Source organism: Dicentrarchus labrax, unplaced genomic scaffold, assembly GCF_905237075.1.
Source record: "Dicentrarchus labrax unplaced genomic scaffold, dlabrax2021, whole genome shotgun sequence".
Classification (NCBI taxonomy): Eukaryota; Metazoa; Chordata; class Actinopteri; family Moronidae; genus Dicentrarchus; species Dicentrarchus labrax.
In genome coordinates, this window is record NW_026136708.1 from 4319181 (window position 1) to 4341947 (window position 22767).

Here is a 22767-nt window from a genome sequence, read left to right on the forward strand (position 1 = left end):
GTTATGAGAATCAAACTTATAGGCAGCTCTACTTTTGGAGGTGATGCTGCATATGGTTGCTTACACCTAACAGATGATTAACATCCAGGGCCAGATGAACTGGTGATGGTAAATGCTGGGAAGGAAAACTTGCAGTTCAAAATTTCAGATGTAGATTGGAAAGCAGCTTGCACTAATGCTGACTTAGTCTATAAATACACCCCTTAAGTATAAATGGTTAATTCAGTGGAACTATATAGATATAATAAACACAAACCAGACATATGCATATATATGTATAATGTACAAAAACTTGAGGAACATGAAAGTAAAAAATGTCCTTAAAAGGTAAGAGTTATACTTAAGATTGTTTCAAAACAAATATGACTGGACCCTAAGCTTTTCCTGTTGGGCTTAAATTCAGAGAAATATAATTATTATAAAAATGAACGAGCACTTTCAGACCTCAGCTCGCTCCACATCACATAGTGTATTGCACAGCTGTAGAAGAGGATAAGACAGACGTTATCAAGCTTCAAGTTTCTGGTCTTTTTTTCATTTTTCTTCTAAATATTTGTATTATTTATTTTGCATCTATTGAAATCAACAAATTACCATTTGTTAAAACAGGAGGAGCATTCTTGTTTTGAAGGGTTTTTGTGTGTTTTGTTTTGAATAAATTCAGCAATCTTATGTAAAAGGCTTTAGGTTTGTAAAAATCTTTATTAAATATATTGTGTGCAGATGAATGTGAAAACATCCTTCTAGAGATAAACTCTGCACAGACAGCATTCAGACAGCACACTGTAGGAACTAGAAGAACAACAACATATTTGTGAATGGAGGGGGCTGTCACCTTGTTTATAAATATGCAAGACCAACTTTATTTGAAAGTTACAACTGAACTTTAGTGGAATTCCTGCACACATTTGCTCCTGTACTGCAGTTACACACATAATCTTACCTATGACTGCCAGGTGGTGGCTGGGGAGGGGGTAAAGTAGCCTTCACACAGCGGACCCCAGCAGCACTGTGGTCGTATTAAAAACTGCATCGCCTTTTGTGACAACTGTAGATCAGTGGGCCATCAGCTCCCCCCCTCGCTCTTGTGTCAGGGACTTGTAGTCTTTAGTGTAAAGAACGCCGCCGCGTGGTAGCGGCCTTTGTGAGAGTAAGACTACAGTTCCCTCAGAGCTACTCGGAGGTGTTAGTTGTCAATATGGCTGTTGTCAGACAGACAAAGCAGAGAGGCAAATAATTCGCCTCTGATTAGAAATCCTTGGAAAGGGGTCGGACAGGGCACTGTAGTCAAATTGCTTTATTGTTCGGCTGCAGTAAAAGACACAGCGGGTCTTTGCTCAAGTTATAAAGTTAAATGGTTAAGTGGACGATTTGAACCGAGGTAAGTCATGTACTTAGCTATCTCCAACACTGAAAGTGATGTTATTAATATCAAACGCTCGCTAGCCAGCGACAGCGGCTAACGTCAGCTAGTATCAGCGTTGGCATGGCTAGCATGTTATGCTAATCATTCCACAACCCCAATGCTACCAAAATAGCCTACGTTAAGTTGCTACTAGCGGTCCTCTGCGATGCCAATGCACTGTTGCCGGTATAAATTCAGCGGCAGCGGTGCTGGAAACGATGGAAATCATCGTGGGTTAGAGGGCTGCAGGCTCGCTAATGTAACGTTACACCGGGCATTGTCCGTGTGCCACAGACACATTTGCTAACGCTAGCTTTTGGGCAAAGGGCGTGAAAGCTGGCATCACCGGCGGCTCGCCCGCAGCGGTGAGACCAGCGACACATTGTGCTCTCTCTGCAGGCCCCATAGTCAGCAAAACAAAAACACATGGAGGAAAAAGAGGTACCCCGAGCTATGGTCCGTTTTAGGACTGGGACAATTTAGAAAACTTCACCGCCAAAGAAACGAGTTTGGGATACACTGGGAGTATCAGATGCATGCAACCTGTATTTAGGTAAGAAAGCTCCTGATTTTGCTTGCATGGTTAAAAAAAAAAAAAAAAAAGAAAAAAAAAAGCAACTTGATTTATGCGATGTCATTTTCTCTGTATTTTATTTTCTTCTTCCATGAGCTTTAAAGAGTTTCTGAAGTTAACGGATATCAAGCTTTCATCAGATCCGTTAGGGATGCGGTTAAAAAGAAGTTTGCTGAACCATCTGTCAGAAACAGGCCCACTTCAGTTGCTCCTGTCTTATAATTAGTTAGTAGAAGAAGGATCATAAACTTCATTTTCTCTGTCTCCCTCTGGGTTACACACCTGTGTTATGTGACCTCCAGTAAACCATTGTAGGGCATTGATTTCTATCGGGTTGAATCTTTGTCCCCTGCAGGGGTTGAACCTGTGCTCCCTGTGTTTCAACCAGTTAAACCAACTTGAGCCAAAGTGAATAGTTAACCCTGTGAATACTTGACCAGAATGGGTAATGATTTCAAATGCTAAGGTTTGTTTGCAACATACAATGTGCCTCTGCAAAAGAACACTGAGTCTCTGAGGCTGTTAGTGCATCCACTTGCACGTTAGACAGTTGCAGATTGAATTGTGTGTAGCTCATCTCTCTGAGGTATGACCAGTTCTACATTGTTTACCGTGCTTGATAATGATTTACCGCTTTTGTAGCCGTCCTTATGCATTCTTAATTACAATTAAAGGGACTAGTTAATGTTCACCAGTGCGAGTAAGCGTCCCTGTGGTACGTAAGTTAATGTATTTCAGTGTATGTGTAAAGCTTGCTGTTACAGTCCTCTCAAGGCTTATATTTACCACACTGTCTTATTAGTTTCCTTTGTGATAACTTCCAAACACGGCATGCACTCTCAAGTCATTTAGTTTTATTTGTGTCCTCTGCGCAGCTTAGACTAACACAGATGTAGAAAAATGCCGGTGACCCCTTTTAAACCATTTATCATATCAGCATAGGTCGGGCTGGCACAGAAGACGGAAAATCTGCCGCAGTCTGATTCCAGTTGCATTGATTTTGAGCACAGCAAATTGCTTATGAAAAACATACAGCGTGGGTGGTGTGCAGAGATCCGGGGATATATTGTAGCTCTTAAAGAGCGGCAGTCAGAATGTTAAGATAGCATCAGCTGTCAAGGTGACTCTGGCACTCTGCGTGTGTTGCCTGCTGGTTCCCAAAAATAGCTGATTTTTATGCCCTGCCCCTCCCTCCCCTTTTCTTTCACACTTCTATCTCACGCTCTTGTCTTCCTTTTCTTACTTGCTGCCTCTTTATTTTCTTCTTGCAGTTTTTTTTCTCCTTTCCCACCCCTCTCTTTCTACTTTACCCCTCTAACTCTCCTCCACTACCTCTCTCTGCCACACTTCCTCCTTTTCCCATCATTCTCATTTTTCTCCCCCATCTGCAACTGCGTTCCTTTTTCACTCTTTCCTACTTAATCCTCTCATTTCCTCCCATCTCATTTCTGCCTGACTTTCCTCCTCGCTCCTCCTCACCTCCATCGCTCTTCTCTTCCCGTTTCCCTCCTAGATCTTGAGCATCCACTTACTTGTCTTTCCTTAACTTCCCCCTGCATTTCCTGTTTCCTTTCCCCCTCCTCTTCTTCCTCCTCTTTCTCACAACCTGTCTGTCTTGTCTCTCATCCAGCAGCAGGATGTCTGAGTTCAGTGAGGAGCCGCGCTTCACTATCGAGCAGATAGATCTGCTGCAGCGGCTGCGTCGCTCCGGCATGACCAAGCAGGAGATCCTGCACGCACTTGACACTCTGGACCGGCTGGACCGGGAGCATGGCGACAAGTTTGGCCGCCGCACCTCTTCCTCCTCCTCCTCCTCGTCCTCCTACGGAGTGGGCGGGGCAAACAACAACTCTGCCTCTAATACTACTACATCATTCAACAATAACAACACTGCCTCGGCAACCACCACCTCTTCCGCGTCATGCAACGGCAACAACAGCGCCGAGGGCAGCGCCGGCGACCACTCTGCGGCCGCCGCGTCTTCCACAACCTCCAAAATCTCCACCGCCACGCAGACGCAGTTCGGCAGCGGAGGGGGACTCTCGCCATCACCCAGCAACAGCTACGACACCTCCCCACCTCCAGGGCCTCCGCCGCCTTCCGCCATCTTGCCCTCACCGGTCTCACTGGTGGCTTTGTCACAAAACGGGAGGGATAGTCTAGCTGCCACACCCAACGGGAAGCTGTCTCCCCCAAGATACCCAGTGAACAGTGCGGCCGCAGTGCGAGCGTTTGGGTTTGAAGCTTCAGAAGAGGACCTGGACATTGACGATAAGGTGGAGGAGCTGATGAGGTGAGTAGTGACGGAGTGAAGTTCTAAAACTTTGTTTGGGAAACTTTTCACTCACAGATGTTTGTACAACTGTCCAACTGGTGCTTGTAGAACTGGACAGCATATTACAGTGAGTACGTTACGGTGGTAGAAGACTAGAAATGGGGTTTTTTGAGCCTGAAATTGGCGGCTGAAAATATGGCAGCCGATATTGTACATTTTTGAGACCTTTTCTATTTGCATTATGCACCGGTATGACTATGCAAAGGTACTCAGAAGGGTGCTTTCTTAAGCAAATAACTTAAATCATTAAATCATTGTAATAATAAAATAATATACATTGTCAACCAATTCTAGTTGACATTGCTGAGAGTGGCTTCTTCTCTCTCCCTCTGTGCTGCTTGCCACAGTGTTGTAAATCACAGAGCACTCTGCTGGATAAACATTTCAGTGTCACCAATATATTACCACAGGCGTTTTTTTTCTGCATGATATACTGGAAAAAAACCAGTATTCATGTTGGATAACATATACGCCGATAACAGTACGTCCGCAATAGGCCAACATCATCTGATATTATCGGTCGAGCGATAATATCGGCCAGCCTCTATAAAACTAGATATCATCTGAGATTGTAGATCTTAATATAGAGACATGGCTGTGTTGTCTTTTTGCTGGTTTATTCAATAACGTGTGAACTGTAGTGTGAAGTAGACTGCTCATGCTGTCTGAAATGAACAGTGAATAAATTAATTTCCATCATATCTACATTACTAATGATCCTTTCACAAAATGTTCTTGTGTATAAAGCACACAAGAAAGCACTAAAGGTGCTCCTAAAAGCAACCTTGAAGGCTGTTATCCATCTTTTCTGTCCAATATGTTTTCATTTAGAACGGCTTGTGTTACAGTGGCCGCTTGGTTGGAGTCGGGGGTGTGTCTTTATTGGCAGTAATGCCTGCAACGATGAGGCGAGAAAGCACAGTTTATGTCAGGCTAAATTAAATGGCACCAACTGGAAACTCAAGCTCCATTGTGTTCAGCTGCTGTTGGAACGCATACATGAAATTCACTCTTCACCTTGGAAACGACAAGAAAACAGTCTCACTACAAAGTTAATTTAATTCTGGAGCTTTTGATTATATCACATGAGCTTTATCAGCATGGTGTTTGCCCACTTGAAATGTTTTTCCTGAGCATTTTAAAGAAATCTGAAAGACGTTGTGGCATAAAAGCTCAGGTTCACAGTTGATTCTTGACCTTGGAATCAGAAGTGGAGGAAACACCCCAAAGTCCATTTAGTAGCTGTGCTGGAGCTTTTGATTAAAGGTTTATTGTTTTAACAAGAATCCGTTTTTAACTCTTAACACAGTAGTTTAGTTCTGTGGCTGCAGGTTATGTTCACCAGGATTTAACTGTTTGAAAAGAGCGTCAATATAAATGTGGTTGCACTGACTGATGCCACTGATGCAAGTTGGAAATACTGTCACTTCTGTGAGACCTTTTAAGGTGCATTTCTACTTTGCGTTGAGGTGTCACAGAGGTCTAACTGCAGGTAAAAACCTGGCTTGCTCCTAACTTGGTTGGTATGTCCTACATTATCTGCCAGCGTTAATTTATGATTACCCTTGTGGCAGCTCCAGTAAAGAGGACGTTCGCGCCGGCAATGTCTTTGCTAGATGACAAAAGCCAGTTCAAGTCGACCAATCACAGCTCTTGTTGGTTCCATGTAGTTCGATGTGCAGTTCCATTGTTGAGGAGGCGGAGCTACAGCAAGATATGTGGATTATTTTGAATCAATGAATTCATTGTTTTTGTCCATTAGAGCTGCAATGATAGGTCAATTAATCGTTTAGTTGTTACGACAACTCTTAAATTAATAAACTACCAAGTATTTTGATAACAGATTAATATCCAAATTAAAGAGTTCAGCTTCTCAAATGTGAATAATGTCTGGTTAATTTAGTCCTCTATGGCAGTAAACTGAATATGTTTGGATTGTGGACCAAACAAGACACTGGGCTTTGGGATTTCTAACATTTTATGGACTAACCAACTTGTTGATTTAATCGAGAAAATGATGGGCAGATTGATTGATAATGAGAATAATGGTTACTTGCAGCCCTATTGTCCATAAAATGACAAGGAAAATGGCCATCATCACACGTCTTCTGTCTTCAAACCAAAACCCGAACCCAGAGATGAAAATGTTGGGACCAGTGAATGGTTCAGTGCAGATGAACTTTCTGTTGACTGACTAATCGATTAATCAGCTAATATTTTAGCTCTACTTGATGCAGAAGCCGAATTGAGCTTTTACTGCAATTGACTCGTAAGTTTGCTAACCACTAGTGAACAGCACATGTTCCTGTTTTGAACTGTGCAATAGGCAAGGTAAATGACAGCTAAAGATGCACAATTGAAGAACAGACATGAAAGGTGAAGTGTTGGCACAGACCTTGGCTTCCTTTTTTTATTTTAAAGCACAGCGGGACCTCATGACAGTTGTGATTAGCACATTTGTCTCGTACAGCTCGTAGCACATGAAGATGTACATCCTGTGATGGAGAATCAAAATAACAGACTTGAATAAAGGCGTTCTTGTTGAGATTATGCCTACAGTCAACACAGAAAGGAAGTATTCTGCTGCAGACGTTTGAAAAGCCTTCAGGGTTCAAGATGACATTTGCTAACAAGGAAGGAAGAGAAGCCGTTAGAAGCGTGCACCTCTGGAAACATTACATGAAAACACACAGTGCCATCAAATAACATCACATGCTCTGTAGTTACTTAGGCCCTTTATTGTGACAGTGTTCATAATCTATCACAGTCCCCATGTTGGACAGCTCTTCTCTTCTTCCAACCACTTTACACATTAGCCCTCTCCTCCTGCCGCCCTCCAGCTGCCCCGTGTGAACAGTCGAAGTAAGAATAGACATTCAGTGCACTAGCTGTCCCGTTGCTCATTCACGCTGCCTCTGCATTAAATTACACGTCCTCTTTAGAGAGTCCAAGAAGTTAAGGAGCGTTCAAAAGCCCTCGTCCTCTCCGCCTGTAGGACTCTCCAGCGTCTTGCTCGGCAGGGCTGCGGGGGCGTGACATGAGGTTTCAGCTTGTCAACAATCCCACGGTGCCCTTCTGATTTTTCTCCCTTTTAAGTGCACATTTCCATCTCTGCAGGGGTTCAGCCTTTGAGTTGGCATCTAACACATCTCCCTCCTCTCCCTCCTCCTCCTCCTCCTCCTCCACTTCCCACTCTTCCTCAGTCTTGTACAGCAGCTTGTGCTACATTGATTCGCTGGTGTCGATACAAGCAGCGTTTTTTGAGCTCTAATTTTAGCTGCGCCGCAAGAGGCTGGTGTGGAGGATATTGATGCTGGATGTCAAGAGTCGTGACGCATTTTCATTTCAGAAATATGCTAACAGAGAACTCAGGACTTTTGATGCGTTCTCCGTTTCGATTGTGTCTGGGATACTGACTGGTTCAAAGGATGCTGTGATTGTATGGTTTGAGCACCGGTGTTGTTAAAGTTGGGTGGGGGTAGGCGCCCACTGGAAATGTCTTCCAGTAAAAAGTAAATGCACTATTAGTATGGATAAAAGCACCGACCAGTTTACACATTCGATAGGTGTTCACAATCTCGTACCACAATGAGAAATTAAGCTGAGACAGTCACAAGCTTGTTGGTGTGTGGGTGTGTATGTATGTATGTATGTATGTATGTTATTGTGTATGTATGTATAGGGGAGGGGAATGGGCTGGAAGCCAGAAAGCAGGGTGGGTACACTGTGTGACTGCACATGTTCACTCACCACCCTCCATGCCTGCAAGTCTGTGCATGTTTTATTTTTCCCCCGCGGAGGACTGATAGTGGAAACATGTCCGACCGCCAAATACATTTTGAAAATCTAGATGACTTGATTGTGGCTCAGTTCATTTAAATTCACACAGTCGTTGCCTTTGTGCTCCTCTGAAATGCAACGTTGATTATGTGGGAGCCATAAAAAAATAGAAAGAGAACAATGCATCGATAATGCTGTCAGAATGCACTTAAGATTCAGATGGAGCATTGGTTTTGTAGGTTTCCCATGAATAGGTACAATACACAACAGAGCTTTGATTATCTGACATATGAATCAGGTTTTGTATTGAATCACAGTCAGAAGTGTACAACGTGTAAGCTTTTGTCGTTGTTGCTGATGAATTAATGATTGATTGAAAAAATAAAAGCTTTGATTCTGGCCATACGTTAGTTGTCGATGTATTCTCCCTTCACTACTTTTATTATCAGTCTGTCAACTATGTTTTATCACCCCTTACTTATTCAATTAAAAAGAAATCAGCAGTTTGTTGACATGCGGTTGGATTTGTCCTCTTCTTGTACATTTCCTGATGTAAAATACCAGCTTGCTTCTTGCAATTTTCCTGCTGACAGTGCATTAAGATGTATTGTGCTGTGTGTGTTTGCAGGAGGGACAGCAGCATGGTGAAGGAGGAGATCAAAGCGTTCCTGGGGAACAGGAGGATCTCTCAGGCGGTGGTTGCACAAGTTACCGGTGAGTAGCAACACCGACACACTCTGGAACTGTGCTCTTAATTTGAGGTGTTTTTTTTGTAAACATGCAGTCATTTTGTCCGTCATGCACATATATTTGGTGTTAAATGTGTGTCTCTGCTGTTGAAATGTACATTTGTATGTTAAGCAATGCATAGAAGATCTGGGGTGGGGGCTCTTATACGTCTACTTAAAGTGGAAAGAGACATTAATTGATGAAGTAAATGTTGATGGCACAGTGTAATGACTGGAATAATGACACCTCCCATGTTTAGATTAGTTTTCTATAAGCCTCACTTTTCACTATACTACTGGTTCTCAAACTATGGTACGTGTACCACTGGTGGTACGTGAGCTGCCTCTAATGGTACAAGGAGGAATCTCCTTAAATTAAATTAATTTATAACTGTAATACTATCAAAATACAACCTTTTTTTTTTTTTTTTTTTACAACAAATTGAATATACTTCAATTATGGGATCACTAAAATGGATTTTAAATGAATTTTTGCATTTCTTTTTCATTCTCGTTCATGCACGTAGCTCATGCATACACCTGTGATTAGTTACGAGCTATATTGTAATGGAAAGCTAGTAAGTGGAGGTAAAATGAATGGTTCAGAAACACAGCAGTCATGGGTCCAAACGGGAGCTATTGCAAAGCAAAGTGAAAAAGGAGTACCCCTTTTGGGATCAGCCTTTACAAACCTAACCCAACAAAATATCAAGCAGCCAGTAGAGAGGAGTGAGAGCAGTATTTCTGAGACTACAGCTTGTGTGAGAGACAAGTGATCGGAGAAGAAATAAATTCAGAGCTAAGGAGAGAAAAACACTTTCTCCCTCTAGTATTCCCCTCTGTCTCTCTTGAATCCTTCCAAGGGGTTGTCTACAAATTGTATCGGGGCTTGATGCAAAACACTCTTGTAATTCGATGTCTGGCTGCTTTCCAGGCATCAGCCAGAGCAGGATCTCCCATTGGCTGCTGCAGCACGGCTCCGACCTAAGCGAGCAGAAGAAGAGGGCCTTCTACCGCTGGTACACGCTGGAGAAAACCACACCAGGTACATTCGAGTGTTTCCACCTTCACACCAGTCGCTCTTCACTCTGTGTGCCTCATATTAGTATAGCTTATTGAGGGACAAAAATGGAAGCAAAAGTTTGAAGGGCAGAGAGGGCTCCCCGGTCCATGAAAGTGAGTCAAGCGGCGTGCAAAGCTACGGTTGACCAAGTGGAGAAAAGTTGTGAACCTGGGTGTACAGATAGCAGAAGAGTTAGCGTTTAACCGCAGCAGGGGGCAGATCCAAAGAAAGGAAGCACAGTAGGAAAACACTCTGCCGCCAGCAGTTTCCTGTGAGACTGTTAATGAGATAAGTACAAGTAGATGGCGTCTTGTGGTGTATGTGGTGCTGTGAGATGTATGTATATATATATATGTGTGTATATATATATATATGTGTGTGTGTATATATATGTATATGTGTGTGTATATATATATATATATATATATATATATATATATATATATATATATATATATATATATATATATATGATGCCTCAATTCCACAAATATCTCATATGTTAGCAGAAGTTTCTTGAAGTGTAAAATGAATTGGAAGCTGGTGGAGATAACGGCAGCAGTTTGTAGGAGCTGAACTGTTTCGGTCATTTTTGCACCTGATTTGTGTTTAGTCTTTTGATGAAAATGTGTTATAAATGTCTGATAACGTAGTGATTTTTCTTAAACGAACAACAAGAGGAACATTTAAACAGGTTGATAGTTGACATCCTGTAGCAGTACCGGAACTCATTACTTCCAATTACAGATGTTCAGATACCATTTTTTTCCATCCTGATACCGATACCTGAACTTACCAAGTGCGTGCGTGCGTGCGTGCGTGCGTGCGTGCGTGTGAAAAACTTTTAACAAGCTTATACTACTAAGCCTGTATGATTGCTATCATTGTTGTATGGCCTGGCTCAGGTTAAACCCTTTGTCGGAGTAAGGCGGGTCATGACTTAGCAATGGCAAATGAGACAAGGCTTGCAGTAGCCAGGTCCTGTTCAGGGCTAATAAATTACATGGTATCAGATGGGTGCACAGACAAGCGTACTGGCTGATATCCTTTGCATTTTGGGCAGTGTTGGAAGCTTTTCCAGTACTGGTATCTGTATAGGAAGGTCTGAATGGTGACAATAAAAATGACACTTTTTCTTCAAAATACAAACTAGTGCTGGAACACGTGAAATTTAAAATTCACAGCGTATGAGTGCAAGTGGCCGTGCTTTGTACTCTGGGGGTGTAGCCTGGGGTGTTTGTAGAAAATAGCCTGACAGGAAAACCTGGCAGTTCTCTAACGGAAATCTGTGGAAACTAGCGAGCCATGAACCCATAATCATGACACCAAGCCATCTGAGATCTAATGTGAGGAATGTTTTGGATTCAAAACCACAGATAGAAAAATCTGAAGTAAGGTTGATTGCTTCTTTTTTAATATACAACTGCCTTACAGTAAACGTTACCATGACAACAAATGTGAAATCCCCTCGTTAGCTTGTCACTCAAGTGAGTCAGCTCGGTATCACAAATGAACTGAACGGTGATAATTCTAGTTAGTTGAGCTCTAGGGCCTAATTATTGAATATGCATGGTCTGTCTGTCTTTGTCTTATTTGTATTGTTCCAGGTTGGTACTCGACACTTAAAATGTCGTCAAGGAGAGAAATCTTTAGTAAGTCGAGTCTCAGTTTCTCATTTTTGTGACAACTCGAGGTTGAGTCAGCAGCTCTGAAATGTTAACACGCCGTAGTCCGGCTTTTCATCTCTCATGAAAAATCAGCGTTCACATATGCAGAGGCCAAAATCAAGAAAGACGCATAGTCAAAAGATGAGTCTGTTGTCTTGCACAACCTGAAATCCACCCTTCATTGCAAATGGTTAACAGTAAAAACAACAGGCCTCGCGCTGGCTTCGGATGCGTATACGTGTGCGTGCGCTGTATCAACCTATAGGCAGGCAGCAGACATCCCACGCCTTGTCCTCTGCGGCATGTTCCTCGGTGGAGCCCTGCCAACACCGACAGCAGTGGAAACTGCTCTATGCTATTTATGGCCAGACTGAGCCCGGCCCAGCTCAGCTCAGCCCAGCCCCGCACACACGCCTCCATCACTGCTGCAGAGAAAACTGATGCCCCATTCACGCCGCTCTGATAAGCTGGACTGTTGCAGGGCGACCCAGTTAGGCCTCGCTCACAATGCCCGGCGTGTCACATTGGGTTATGATAGTGAGAGTGTGAGCTTCTGACCCCATCATATATCTAAGCTTTTAGCTCGAATGTGGCTAGTTTTAAGAGTTTGAGTGCAAAGGAAACCTTCTGTGTGGTTTTCTCTTCTGCTGTGGTCATGATTTGAGATGAGGCGGAACAGTCTTTGTCAGCACTATTCAGTCAGAGTTTATAATCAGAATGTATTGTGAGATTTGCAAAAGGCGACGTGCATGATCACATGCATTTTCATGAAGGGATGGGCTTTCTGACCGTTGTGTGCTGTGCTCAGTCCTTCTGTCAAAACAGCCACTACACACATTATTACTACTTTGTTTTTGTTTGTTTTAACTTTAGTCTGTTGATGTACCATCATCAGTTGGAACTAACCAGTGATTCTGCTGCAGGTGCCACTCTAAACATGCGGCCAGCTCCGTTACCTATGGAGGAGATGGAGTGGAGGCAAACCCCGCCCCCCATCACCACTGCCCCCGGAACCTTCCGGCTGCGTCGAGGAAGTCGCTTCACTTGGAGAAAAGAGTGCCTGGCCGTGATGGAGAGGTGAGCAGGGGAGGATGTGGGGAGGAAAGGAGTAGATTAAAGATCATAAATGAGAGTTTGTTTCATATCTTGTCCCTTATTTCCACATGGAGTTAAAGAAACATTGCAACCTGTCCAAGAAAAGGACTCAACAATTGTCAGAGTCTCAATATTGGCCTGGTTGCAGCACATGCATAACAAACAGCAGTAACTCCAGTTTGTTGACATTGTCCTTGTGTAGTGAAATTAATTGAATCACTGTGGCTCTTCTGCTATTTATAGCTACTTCAACGACAACCAGTACCCAGATGAGGCCAAACGGGAAGAGATAGCAAACGCCTGCAATGCTGTCATTCAGAAACCAGGTAAACCACAGAAACCAGCAATGTACCACAATGTAAGAATATTACAACATAACATTTTACTTATAGGGATGAGCGAGCGCTCCATTTTCTGTATCTGTTCAACCAGCTAAATAATCTGCATACATATCTGTACTCTGACTCAAACTGGACATGGGTGGTGTTTGAGTCAGAAGCGGACGGGACTAATCGGAAGTTGTTCATTTAAGACTGGAATTGATACATTTTACTTGTTTAAGCGGAGTTCTTGCTCAACCCTAGTTTAATGTTTATAGCTTAATTAGCTGGTAGCAAATATTCCTGTACATTATGCAAATATTCTGAACTACCATGAAAACTGCCCCCATCCACACCACCTCTGTAATCTGTCAGCCATGCAGTGTTACAGAGATGGATAATTACTTGATTAATCAATAAACTGATCAGTAGAAACTATTTTATAATTGGTTAATCGATTAAATGCCAAAACAGCCCCCGTTACAGCAGTTATTGCTGATGTTCTTTTGTGACCAGGCCATCTTGGATCTGAGGTTTCTTGGACTTGATCAAAATTTTACAGACCAAACATCTGTATCACATCTGGCGTGTGATCTGCTCCTTGCGCAGTGGGATCGGGTTATTTCTTTCCAACAGACATTGAAGCGCCGTCAGTTTACAAAAGCAAAGAGTGGAATTCACAGCTCGAGGGCGCAGATAGATCCTAACAACAGGCTCAGAATGAAATAAAAAGATTAGAACAGACCGGCTTATGATTTTGACAGTGGAAGACTCTCAGGTGAGAATGTGAGTAAGTGATACAAGACTGTCATTTGATTTGTTTCAGGGAAGAAGCTGTCTGATCTGGAGCGGGTTACCTCCCTGAAAGTTTACAACTGGTTCGCCAACCGTCGCAAAGAGATCAAGAGACGGGCTAACATTGGTAATGGTGCTCTGGGGAGGGAACACATTTATTGACATGCGTTAACATGACCATTTCATATTTAATTATAGCAATTATAACATTTTCTTATACACAGAATAGGCTCACCATGAATTCATTCCATCGCTGTAATTAGGTTGATGATTGGTAATCAGTCACCTGACATCTGTCATGACCTCTGGCAAATTATACAATTCCTCTTGCATTAACCTAGATTCCAATTAGATTTGTAAAGTAGAGGCTCCATTACATGCTAGCCAAAGGACTCTTCAGAGAGGACAACAGAACTTATTGAAGACATTCAGGATCATTTGGCCAAAGTCTGTGCTGTAATTCACAGCTGTCTACAGCAGTAGGTCCCAACCTTTTTTTGTCCGATGTACCCCAGCGGTCAGTCAGATGAGCTTCATCAAAACGTCATTTTACAAAAATCTGTTCATTTGAATAGATTTTAAACTGGATGTTCTTTATCACTGTTGAATTATATTAAAGTAGATATTTGCGCAGTATTTTTTCTAGGTTGGTTAGGTTGGTTTAGTCAGTTTGCATTTGTACTCCTGCCACTCGGAGTAGCAGAATTTGGACGTTTCAACCATTTATCCCTTAGTTTAAGCAAACTGTTTCAACCGTTAATCCATTAAAGGTGCTGTAAGTCAAATAGGCATTTTGGCTAACTTCCTGTCCGTTCTCGCAGGTAGCAGTCGCCTCCCTTCTCCTCACATCACCACAGTAAAATTCTGTGCCCCTGAGGACCGCCTTTTTCTGGACCTCTGTCCCCTGATTGGATTAAGTGGGAGCGGCATACCAGAACATTCATTCTCTGTTTACTGCAGAAAGGAGGGCCATGTTACTGACTGAACACTCTGTATCAGTAATAGCAGTCAGAATGTAAAGCTGTTTAACACTTATTTAAATAAAATATATCACTTAATGCACCTTTTAATATTTTGAACTATTTCAACCTCACAACTTTAACTTTCACCTGCTGTCCATTATCTGTTTAAACTGTTTATCCAATGCTTTAAGCTACCTATGTTACGCATTTATCTATTGCTTTTACCTGTTTACATTTATATGTTCGCTCGCTAACTACTTTTCACCCTCTCTCAATTGCAGCACATTGTGTTCAGGTGCTCCATCTGACTCTGTGTGTCAGTATACACTCAGTGGTCACTTTTTAGGTGCACTGGTACAATCTAGTGCAATCCAATACAACAGTTCTGCCATAAAGTCTACTTTATAACACTTCAAGTGTTTATTTTGACAGTCAAAGAGGTGATTATTCATTTATAATGTTTTACCATTGAGATCAACTGATGGTGGAGTACTGGACTGCATTATATTCAGAGGTCTTTCTAATAATCTGCGCCCTCATGTATGTAAATGGAAAGGAGAGAAATGGACATTGTAAACTTTGCAAAGGTGAAATATATGGCAGAACTGAATGAAATGCAATAGATTGTACAGACGTACCCACTGTAACAAAGTGACCACTGAGTGTATATATTTTAAAATCTAAATTTGAATTATTTTTAAATGAGTTCAGCCGCTCCACAATCTCTCCATGTACCTGTGATTGGGAGTCACTGCTCTATAGTATGTAATGAGGGACATAATTGGTGATCCATCGTAAATCTAATAATCCATCCTCTTCCTCCAAGAAGCCACAATCCTGGAGAGTCATGGGATAGACGTCCAGAGTCCAGGGGGACACTCCAACAGCGACGACATCGATGGAAACGACTTCTCAGAGCAGGTAGAGAGAGATTAAGGGTCCCAAAAGACACATAAAACCAGATTTATGTTCCAGACAGTACTGTAAACGACTGGACTGAGGAAAGGGAAAGAGGCCGCTTCTCCTTGTGTTGCTGCTTCATGTCTTTGTTTTGTATTTTACTGCGTCTAATTTTTCTTTATTCATTTATAATTTTTCTTTGTTTTTAAGGATCAGCCTCTTGCCAGCCATTCACATGGAGCCCTTGGCAAAAGGCTTTTCTTGGACAGCACTCAGTATTCCAGTCATTAGTCAAGTGTGATCATGCATTTTACGCGTCTTTCATTCCAACTAAACAATACATCAGTTGACTTTACTAATTAGTTGCCCTCTCTCTGGCTAAAGTTGTGTTAATAATTGAAATCAGCAGCTCGTGGTGTTTGTTTGGAGTTGAACCCTGTGGCCTCGCTGGCACATTACCGCTCACAAATTCACACAGAGACAAATTGCAAGAACATTTGAACTGCTGTTTTCCCTCAGATGAACTCTGAATATATCCGTTCCCAAATATAGAAAGCACATAAAGTTCTTTTATTTTTATGAAGAATTGCTGCTCAAAGCTGTTGCTCAAGGCACATTAATTAACAAAAGCTCACTATCCTCTTCTTTTTTTTTCCTGTTACCAATGGAAACTTAAGCTGGAGCATTGAAAAGCAGCAACGCTCTGTATTATTGTAGAAACGCACACATGAAGATTGTGTTTCAGTTCAGTTTCACTCTGTTTGCACAACATGCAAACTCTCCTGTCAAGTCAATGTGAAAACAGCCAGTTAAAGTTAACCATTCCAGCTAATGAATAATGAACACATCAAACTGTTCTGTCTCCTAGCGATCTACATGTGTGAAAGAATTATTTCTTCTTTTTTTTTTTTTCTTTTTCAAATCCTACCTAGCTAACTGGCTGCTTTTATCTCCTCCAGGCATGTGACTTGCCCTATTTTGACAAGAGACCTCTCAGCCGACCTTTTGGCCTTTACCGACTGGAGCCCACCTCGCCAACGCAGGTACATCCACGCACACCAACGCCAAACGGGGAGCCGGTTCTCTTAAACCCGCCATCGTATTTTCTCAGTTTTTGTCTCCATCCCAATCCATTCTGATCAGCCTTTCATGAATTCTGTTGCTGCATATCTGTTGTGCCTGTGGTTGCAGGGAGCACTGCTCTCCAGCACAGTTCAAAAAGAGGCCAAGGGGAAATCAGACAGAGGTTAAAAGAGGTCCTTTCATCACAATTATACTCTGATTGCATGTCTTTAAATAGCTGTCAGTATACAGTAATCAGACAGCACGTCATTTAAAAGAGGATTTGAGGCTCGATGTCATCGCCCAGCCATTTTCTGGCTCCTGTGACCTCAGCTTGAAAAATGTCTCATGACTTTAACATCCAAAATACTTTGTTTTCAGAAATATAACTCAACTGTAAAAACACACTGCAGCAGATATTATATGGTTGATTAGATTTTGGTTGGTTTGGATCCGCAGTAGGTTGCAGGCTCATAGTTTTACCTTGCTCAAGAATGTCCGGGTTAGAATAACATATCTGACAATACTTTTCTGGCCATGAAGAATATTTGGATATCTGGATTTCAAGAGCAGGTGTGATTGCACTGCGAGTTTTCCTTTGCTCTGAGGGGGCTGACCAAGTTCTGATGAGAACTGATCATTCGCTGAGCTCTGGCTACCGTTCACACACCCTCTCTCTCAGACGGCACATATGCAGATTACAGTGACACAGATTTACGACTCAGCAAACAACCTTTCAGACAGAGATAGACAAACGCAGGCTTCTCCTTTAACAACTGTCGCTGTGAGATTTCATCAGCTAGCCAGTTAAGCTAACGTCGGCTCCATTTGTTGGTTGCAGACGGCGTCTCCAGCTGACTTTATGTTTCCAGCTGCCTTGTTTTAAAACGAGAACCCTGTAAAAGGCTCTTAAACATGCACTCGATGGCTACATAGATGATATAATGCTGAAAGGCTGACCCTCAGCACCCTCACCCACCGAGTAAAGAAACAGCATTGGGTTACTACTGCCAGTCAGACCCTTCTCTTCCTCTCCACCAGGCATGGCTTTATGAGGCTGTGGTTTGGCTCCGTCATTGCTGCATCGTGTATTTTGTCCTTTTTCCGTGATATAAGTGCTTCTATCATAGATAAGTTGGCTAAATAGTTCACTGGTTTCTTTTCTGTCTGTTTTAGTTGTGTTTGTTGTTGTTAATTTATACTTCTTTAATGTAGCATGAAATTCGCTCCAAACTCTGCACGTGGTATTTTATTTTGAAAATTGACCCGATTCTGTACTTCCTGTCAGTGCAATCTGCTCTATGCTGCTAGTCGTGGTCGAACGGGTGGAAAATGAGTCCCATCTACAGAATTCCCATTCCCCCCCCCCCACATATTCTGAATGCTTGGCGTTTGATCTTGACTGTGGTCTTCCCACTTTCCCTCCCTGTCTCAGGACGACAGCGCGGCGCACAGCGAGCACCAGGACCCCATCTCTCTGGCTGTGGAGATGGCTGCCGTCAACCACACCATCCTGGCCCTGTCCAGAACCGGAGGGGTCCCCAACGACATCAAGACGGAGTCCCTGGAGGACGAATGAACTGCACCCGAACTGGGATGGAGGAAGCGGAAGAGAGAAATGAGAGGGGAAAGGAAAGGAGGAGTAGAAAAGGTGGGAAATGGGGGGAGTGGGGGCTGAAAAAAAGAGACCAAAATAATACCACTTAGTAAACCCTCTGAATCTGTCCCTCAGCCAGCCCCCTGCCAACTGTTCCTTCTCTCTCGGCTTCCCTCCTCCCACAAAGTCCATGTAAACAGTAATTACCCACCACCCCCACCCCAACCTACCCAATATATTGACACAGCTGGCGGAAATGGGTCACCATACGTCCTCTGATCTCTGTGAAAATGTTCTACGGAAAGAAGAAAAGGGGGGCAATCCAGGCCTTTAACCCCCTCTCCCCTCCTCCCCCCAAAAAACGGTGGTCCTCGTCTGGGATTGTGTCTCCCAGCACCTCTTTCCCCCCCAATACACTCTCTCCTCACAGGATACCTCTTCTCTCTCTTCTCCTCTTCCTCACTCCCCCTCTCCCCCCCAGCCTGGTTGTCTGAGCCGATCCTCAGTCTATCTCACCTCAGCGTCAACCTCAGAAAAATAACGTGTACTGTATATATAATATATATATGGTTCTTATGGTTCTCAGTCACACTCACCTCATGGTGTGCTACCTTACCTACCTACCTACATACCTACATACCCCTCACAATTCAACCTCTTCATCATGCAGTCTATCGGAAGAGTGTCTGGGCACAGATGGATGCTGAGAGTGTCCGCCTCTCCCTCTCTGGCACCGAGGCAAGGATAATACCGGACAGACGGAACTGTCCAGTCACTGTCTTCTACCCTCTGTAGTTATCATTCCTCAGCGGAGTGGCTTTCTGTTTTCCTCCAGTAGAGCTGCTGTTGGATGAAAACCTCTAAAAAGTCAGCTAAAAAAAGAAGTAGCCTTAATTTCATACGGACAACTACACCTTTACTTTTATGCAGTATACAGCAGGTTTTGAAGTTTTCTCCCTGACAACGAGGAAGAACAAGAAACTTTTTAGTACGCATATAAAATGCCAGAATAAAGTCCAACAGCAGCAGCAGTTTTAGTTCTTCCACCCGCATTTCCCTCTGTTTTGAACCCAAACAGCGACTGGATATACAATCATTTTGCCATTAGCTTCCCAGTGCCACTATCGTTAAGTACTCGAGGCAACAAGAATCAGTTTAGGGTCAATGTGATAATCAAACTTAAGCTATCTAATAAGGGGAATCGTGCTTTGTTTTTAACGTCATCCATGCCAAAGGAAAAGATGCTCGGAGCAAAAAGCGTAGAGGCTAAGCTAAGACTGATCTGAAAGCGGTGTTCGCATTCACCCAAAGCGATTTCTACTAACTCCTTTGGCGTACGTAGGTCATTTCTCACGCCCAGTGAAGCTTCTTGAGCCAGTGTGGCGTCAAATGTGGGCGTGGCACTACAGCGGGCCTGTGTCAGTAAAGGTAGGTGTTAGCAGCCAGATATATAATGATTCAAATACCCCTAAGCTATTTACTACTTGTTCTGTGACGCTGCCTCTTTATAATAGCCTAAAGAATGTGCTTTCAGAAGATTTTTTTTTTTTTAATATCAGTGGTAAGAAATCTAAATCCACACTGGAAATGGTTTAGAATATCAGAACTTCTGAGGCGGTTTCTGTTTTTATTTCATCTGTATAGCCTCAAAGGTAAAAGCACCACTTTGAAGGGAATACAATACATTTAAAGCGGTGACATTGGAAATCATTTTCCACTTCTTGTTTTTTTGCCCCAGGTGGAACTTTTCCAAAACCATCTTTGAATTAAGATCATCATAATGTTATAAGCAAAGATAAAGTGGTGTGTTCCTGAAAGGTAAAGTCCTGTTTCTGGGGGCTCACGGATTGTTTTTCAGTCTCAGACTGGTATCTTCAAATTTGGCCTTAGGGTGAGAGGGTTCAAATAAAAGTTTAGATTTTTTGGGGAAATAAGCGTATTCGCTCTTTTGTTGAGAGTTAGACGAGAAGATTGATACCACCCTCATGCTTGTTTGCTAAATATGAAGCTAAAGCCAGGAGACAGATAGCTTAGCATGAACAGCTAGCCCGGCTCTGTCTAAGGTAAAAAACTCAAATCTGTCCGCTAGCACCTCTAAAGCACGCTAATTAAGCTGTTATATTTCGTTTTTATTAAAGCCATAATGTTACAAAAAATGAAGTTTAAAAATGTCAAGTTGACCGACGGTTACGTGCTGAAAGTATTTTTTGGCACAGTGACGTCCTGCACGCCTTTTCTACTTTTCCAGGAGATATATGGAGTTCATTAGTGGGCTTTTTAGGTGCTAGTCGTTAAATATGTTCACTTTGGACAGAGCCGTGCTAGCTAGCTGTTTAAGCCTGCTTCCAGTCTCCATGCTAAACTGTGGCCTTGGCGCTAGCTTCACATTTAGCTTACAAGCCATGTGTTGCTAGGTGAGTTTCTTTTTTTTTTTACTTGAGCCAGGCTCTTAGCTGCAGCTTCACATTTAGCGTACAGACACGAGAGTGCTATCAACCTTCTCCTCCGCCTCAGCCAGAAAGCTGAAGCGTATTTCCCAAAATGCCCCACTGTTGCTCTGAAGGAACCCCTGCCTTAGCGATGGTTTTGGAGAACTGGGAAAATCTTCTACAAAGCAGGATTGAATAGCCAGGAACCCTCATGTAATTCATCATGTTTTAAATAGTCAAACATGGATATTGGTGATGCATCAAGTAACGGTATCTGGATCCTGCTTGTAGAACAGCTCCCAGCCCTGGGCTCTAGTCTAGTAAAGCTCTATTTAAATCTATTGCTTCTGTGTGTACGAAGCTGCGAATACAGTGACTCAGTCCTGGGACCTGTGTTTCTAAAACAAAGGGTTGAAAGATAAAAACAATATGTATTTATACTCATTTTTTATGGTAATATACAAAAAAGAATGACATATGTTTTGAAATGAAACATGCTTTTATTGTTAAATTAATCATGCTTTTTAATTTCTCCTGAACTTATTTTTTATGTTATCATTTAAACCATTTTTTTGTGTGTCATCCCTTATTTGACTGAACAGCAGTCTCCCCCCTGTTTGTGTCTGAGGTAGAAAGCTATTTTGTGAGAGATGAATGATGATGCACCTTATTTAAAAAAGAATCGCTCTTGACTAAGCTTAAAATGTAATCTACCTTCCCTTGATCCTCCCTTTTGAAACAGCAAACGTCCAGTATACTATAATGGGGCTGGTGTGAACAAACATTTCAGTGCAGCTGCTTCACACACCGTATCGTATTAAGTCAAAGCCCCCCAGTATGTGCTGTTCTCTCCTTAAAGAATCGACACACCAGACTCCAAAGTGAAATCCAGTGATTTAATGTCGACCTTCCTCTTACAGACATTAGAACTACAATTACATATCTATTACTAAGTACTGACTGCATTTAGATTTGTATGAAAATACAATTCATCTTGGTCCGTTGCCATACTATTAAAGTTATTGGAAACACAATAAAATTGTGTTTGATTATGTGGTTTGGTGAAATGTTCCATATCTGGAACTGTAAATGAACTGAAAATGTGTGTATGTTTGGCTACTGACACCCAAAACGTATGAGTTAGCTATTCTCCTTCAGACCTCAGACTCTGATATAATGGAGGACATACACATTTTTAGAATTGACTCACACTACTCACTTGCCAAGCAGTGAAAGTAGAGTGTATGTTGATTAAAACATTGTTCACTATCGACTGGCTATTTTAAGGATTTATTTCTATGGACTTTGGTGTGACGTTCTCTCCCCATACAGAATAAGAATATTGTATTCTAGAAATAGTGAAATAAGTTGTGCGTGGAAAGAAAAGACTACAAAGAGTGCATTTAGAGATTATTCTCTCACTTTAAGACACTTAAATGAATTGCCTTAGTGTTTGAGAGATGCCACAGCCCAATTAGCAAGAACAAGTTTTAATCAAGCAGTATTTTACACGAGCCTTCAAGCTTGACAGAAATGTTTATGGGATTGAAGAAAGAACCCCCCCCTCAAGAAGTAAAGATCCGGTGCTTTTCCAAGAGAAAACTGGAAACGCATTAATCTGAATAACAGGACAGAAACCTGAAGCAGGCTCTTCCACCCAATGTCGTGTGTACTCCAGTGGTAGTGCTTACTCTGAAGGGGTGTCCTCTCGTGGTGTGTCAGGGTCAACAAGTCTACATGTCCTTCTGTCTCCCCAGTGAAAACACCATCCACCTCATCCCAATATAGCTCTGAAAAAGAGGACTGAATGCTGTTGTATCAATCTCAAATCTAGTTATGTTCAAAATTACTGTATTGCCCATTTCAGAATTTAGTGCCTTTTTTGGACAGTAGACTGTTCTGTAATTAAGATGTAGTATATATACATTTTTTTGTACAGTTTCTTTGTTCATTTTTTTAACTTGTGTTTATTTTAGTATGATATATATATATATAATGTACAAGAGAATAAAGCTATATCAATGAGGCTGTGTCTGGGTCTTCTGGTTACAAATA

At 42.3% G+C, this 22767-nt stretch overlaps 1 protein-coding gene across 7 annotated transcripts; it reads left to right on the forward strand.

Moving 5' to 3' along the window:
* The first annotated feature begins 1178 nt into the window (after positions 1 to 1178).
* Positions 1179 to 22737, forward strand: hmbox1b (homeobox containing 1 b). Of its 7 annotated transcripts, XM_051409820.1 has the most exons (11): positions 1179 to 1381; positions 1805 to 1958; positions 3610 to 4272; positions 8723 to 8808; positions 9757 to 9867; positions 12476 to 12629; positions 12891 to 12973; positions 13794 to 13889; positions 15551 to 15645; positions 16584 to 16667; positions 18122 to 22737. In XM_051409820.1, exons 2-11 carry the CDS (start codon positions 1942 to 1944, stop codon positions 18263 to 18265), a joined length of 1533 nt encoding a protein of 510 aa, XP_051265780.1. In that variant the 5' UTR covers positions 1179 to 1381; positions 1805 to 1941; the 3' UTR covers positions 18266 to 22737. The 7 variants fall into 7 exon arrangements, with proteins under 7 accessions (XP_051265780.1, XP_051265783.1, XP_051265784.1 ...); XM_051409823.1 differs by lacking the exon at positions 1805 to 1958; XM_051409824.1 differs by lacking the exon at positions 1805 to 1958 and having other exon boundaries at positions 3613 to 4272.
* Positions 22738 to 22767: the final 30 nt, after the last annotated feature.

Bases quoted from the DNA above. Each gene is read 5' to 3' on its own strand.
- hmbox1b (XM_051409820.1), top strand. The intron at 12,630-12,890 runs GTGAGCAGGGGA...TGCTATTTATAG, and splicing joins TGCCTGGCCGTGATGGAGAG to CTACTTCAACGACAACCAGT. The intron at 12,974-13,793 runs GTAAACCACAGA...GATTTGTTTCAG, and splicing joins TGCTGTCATTCAGAAACCAG to GGAAGAAGCTGTCTGATCTG.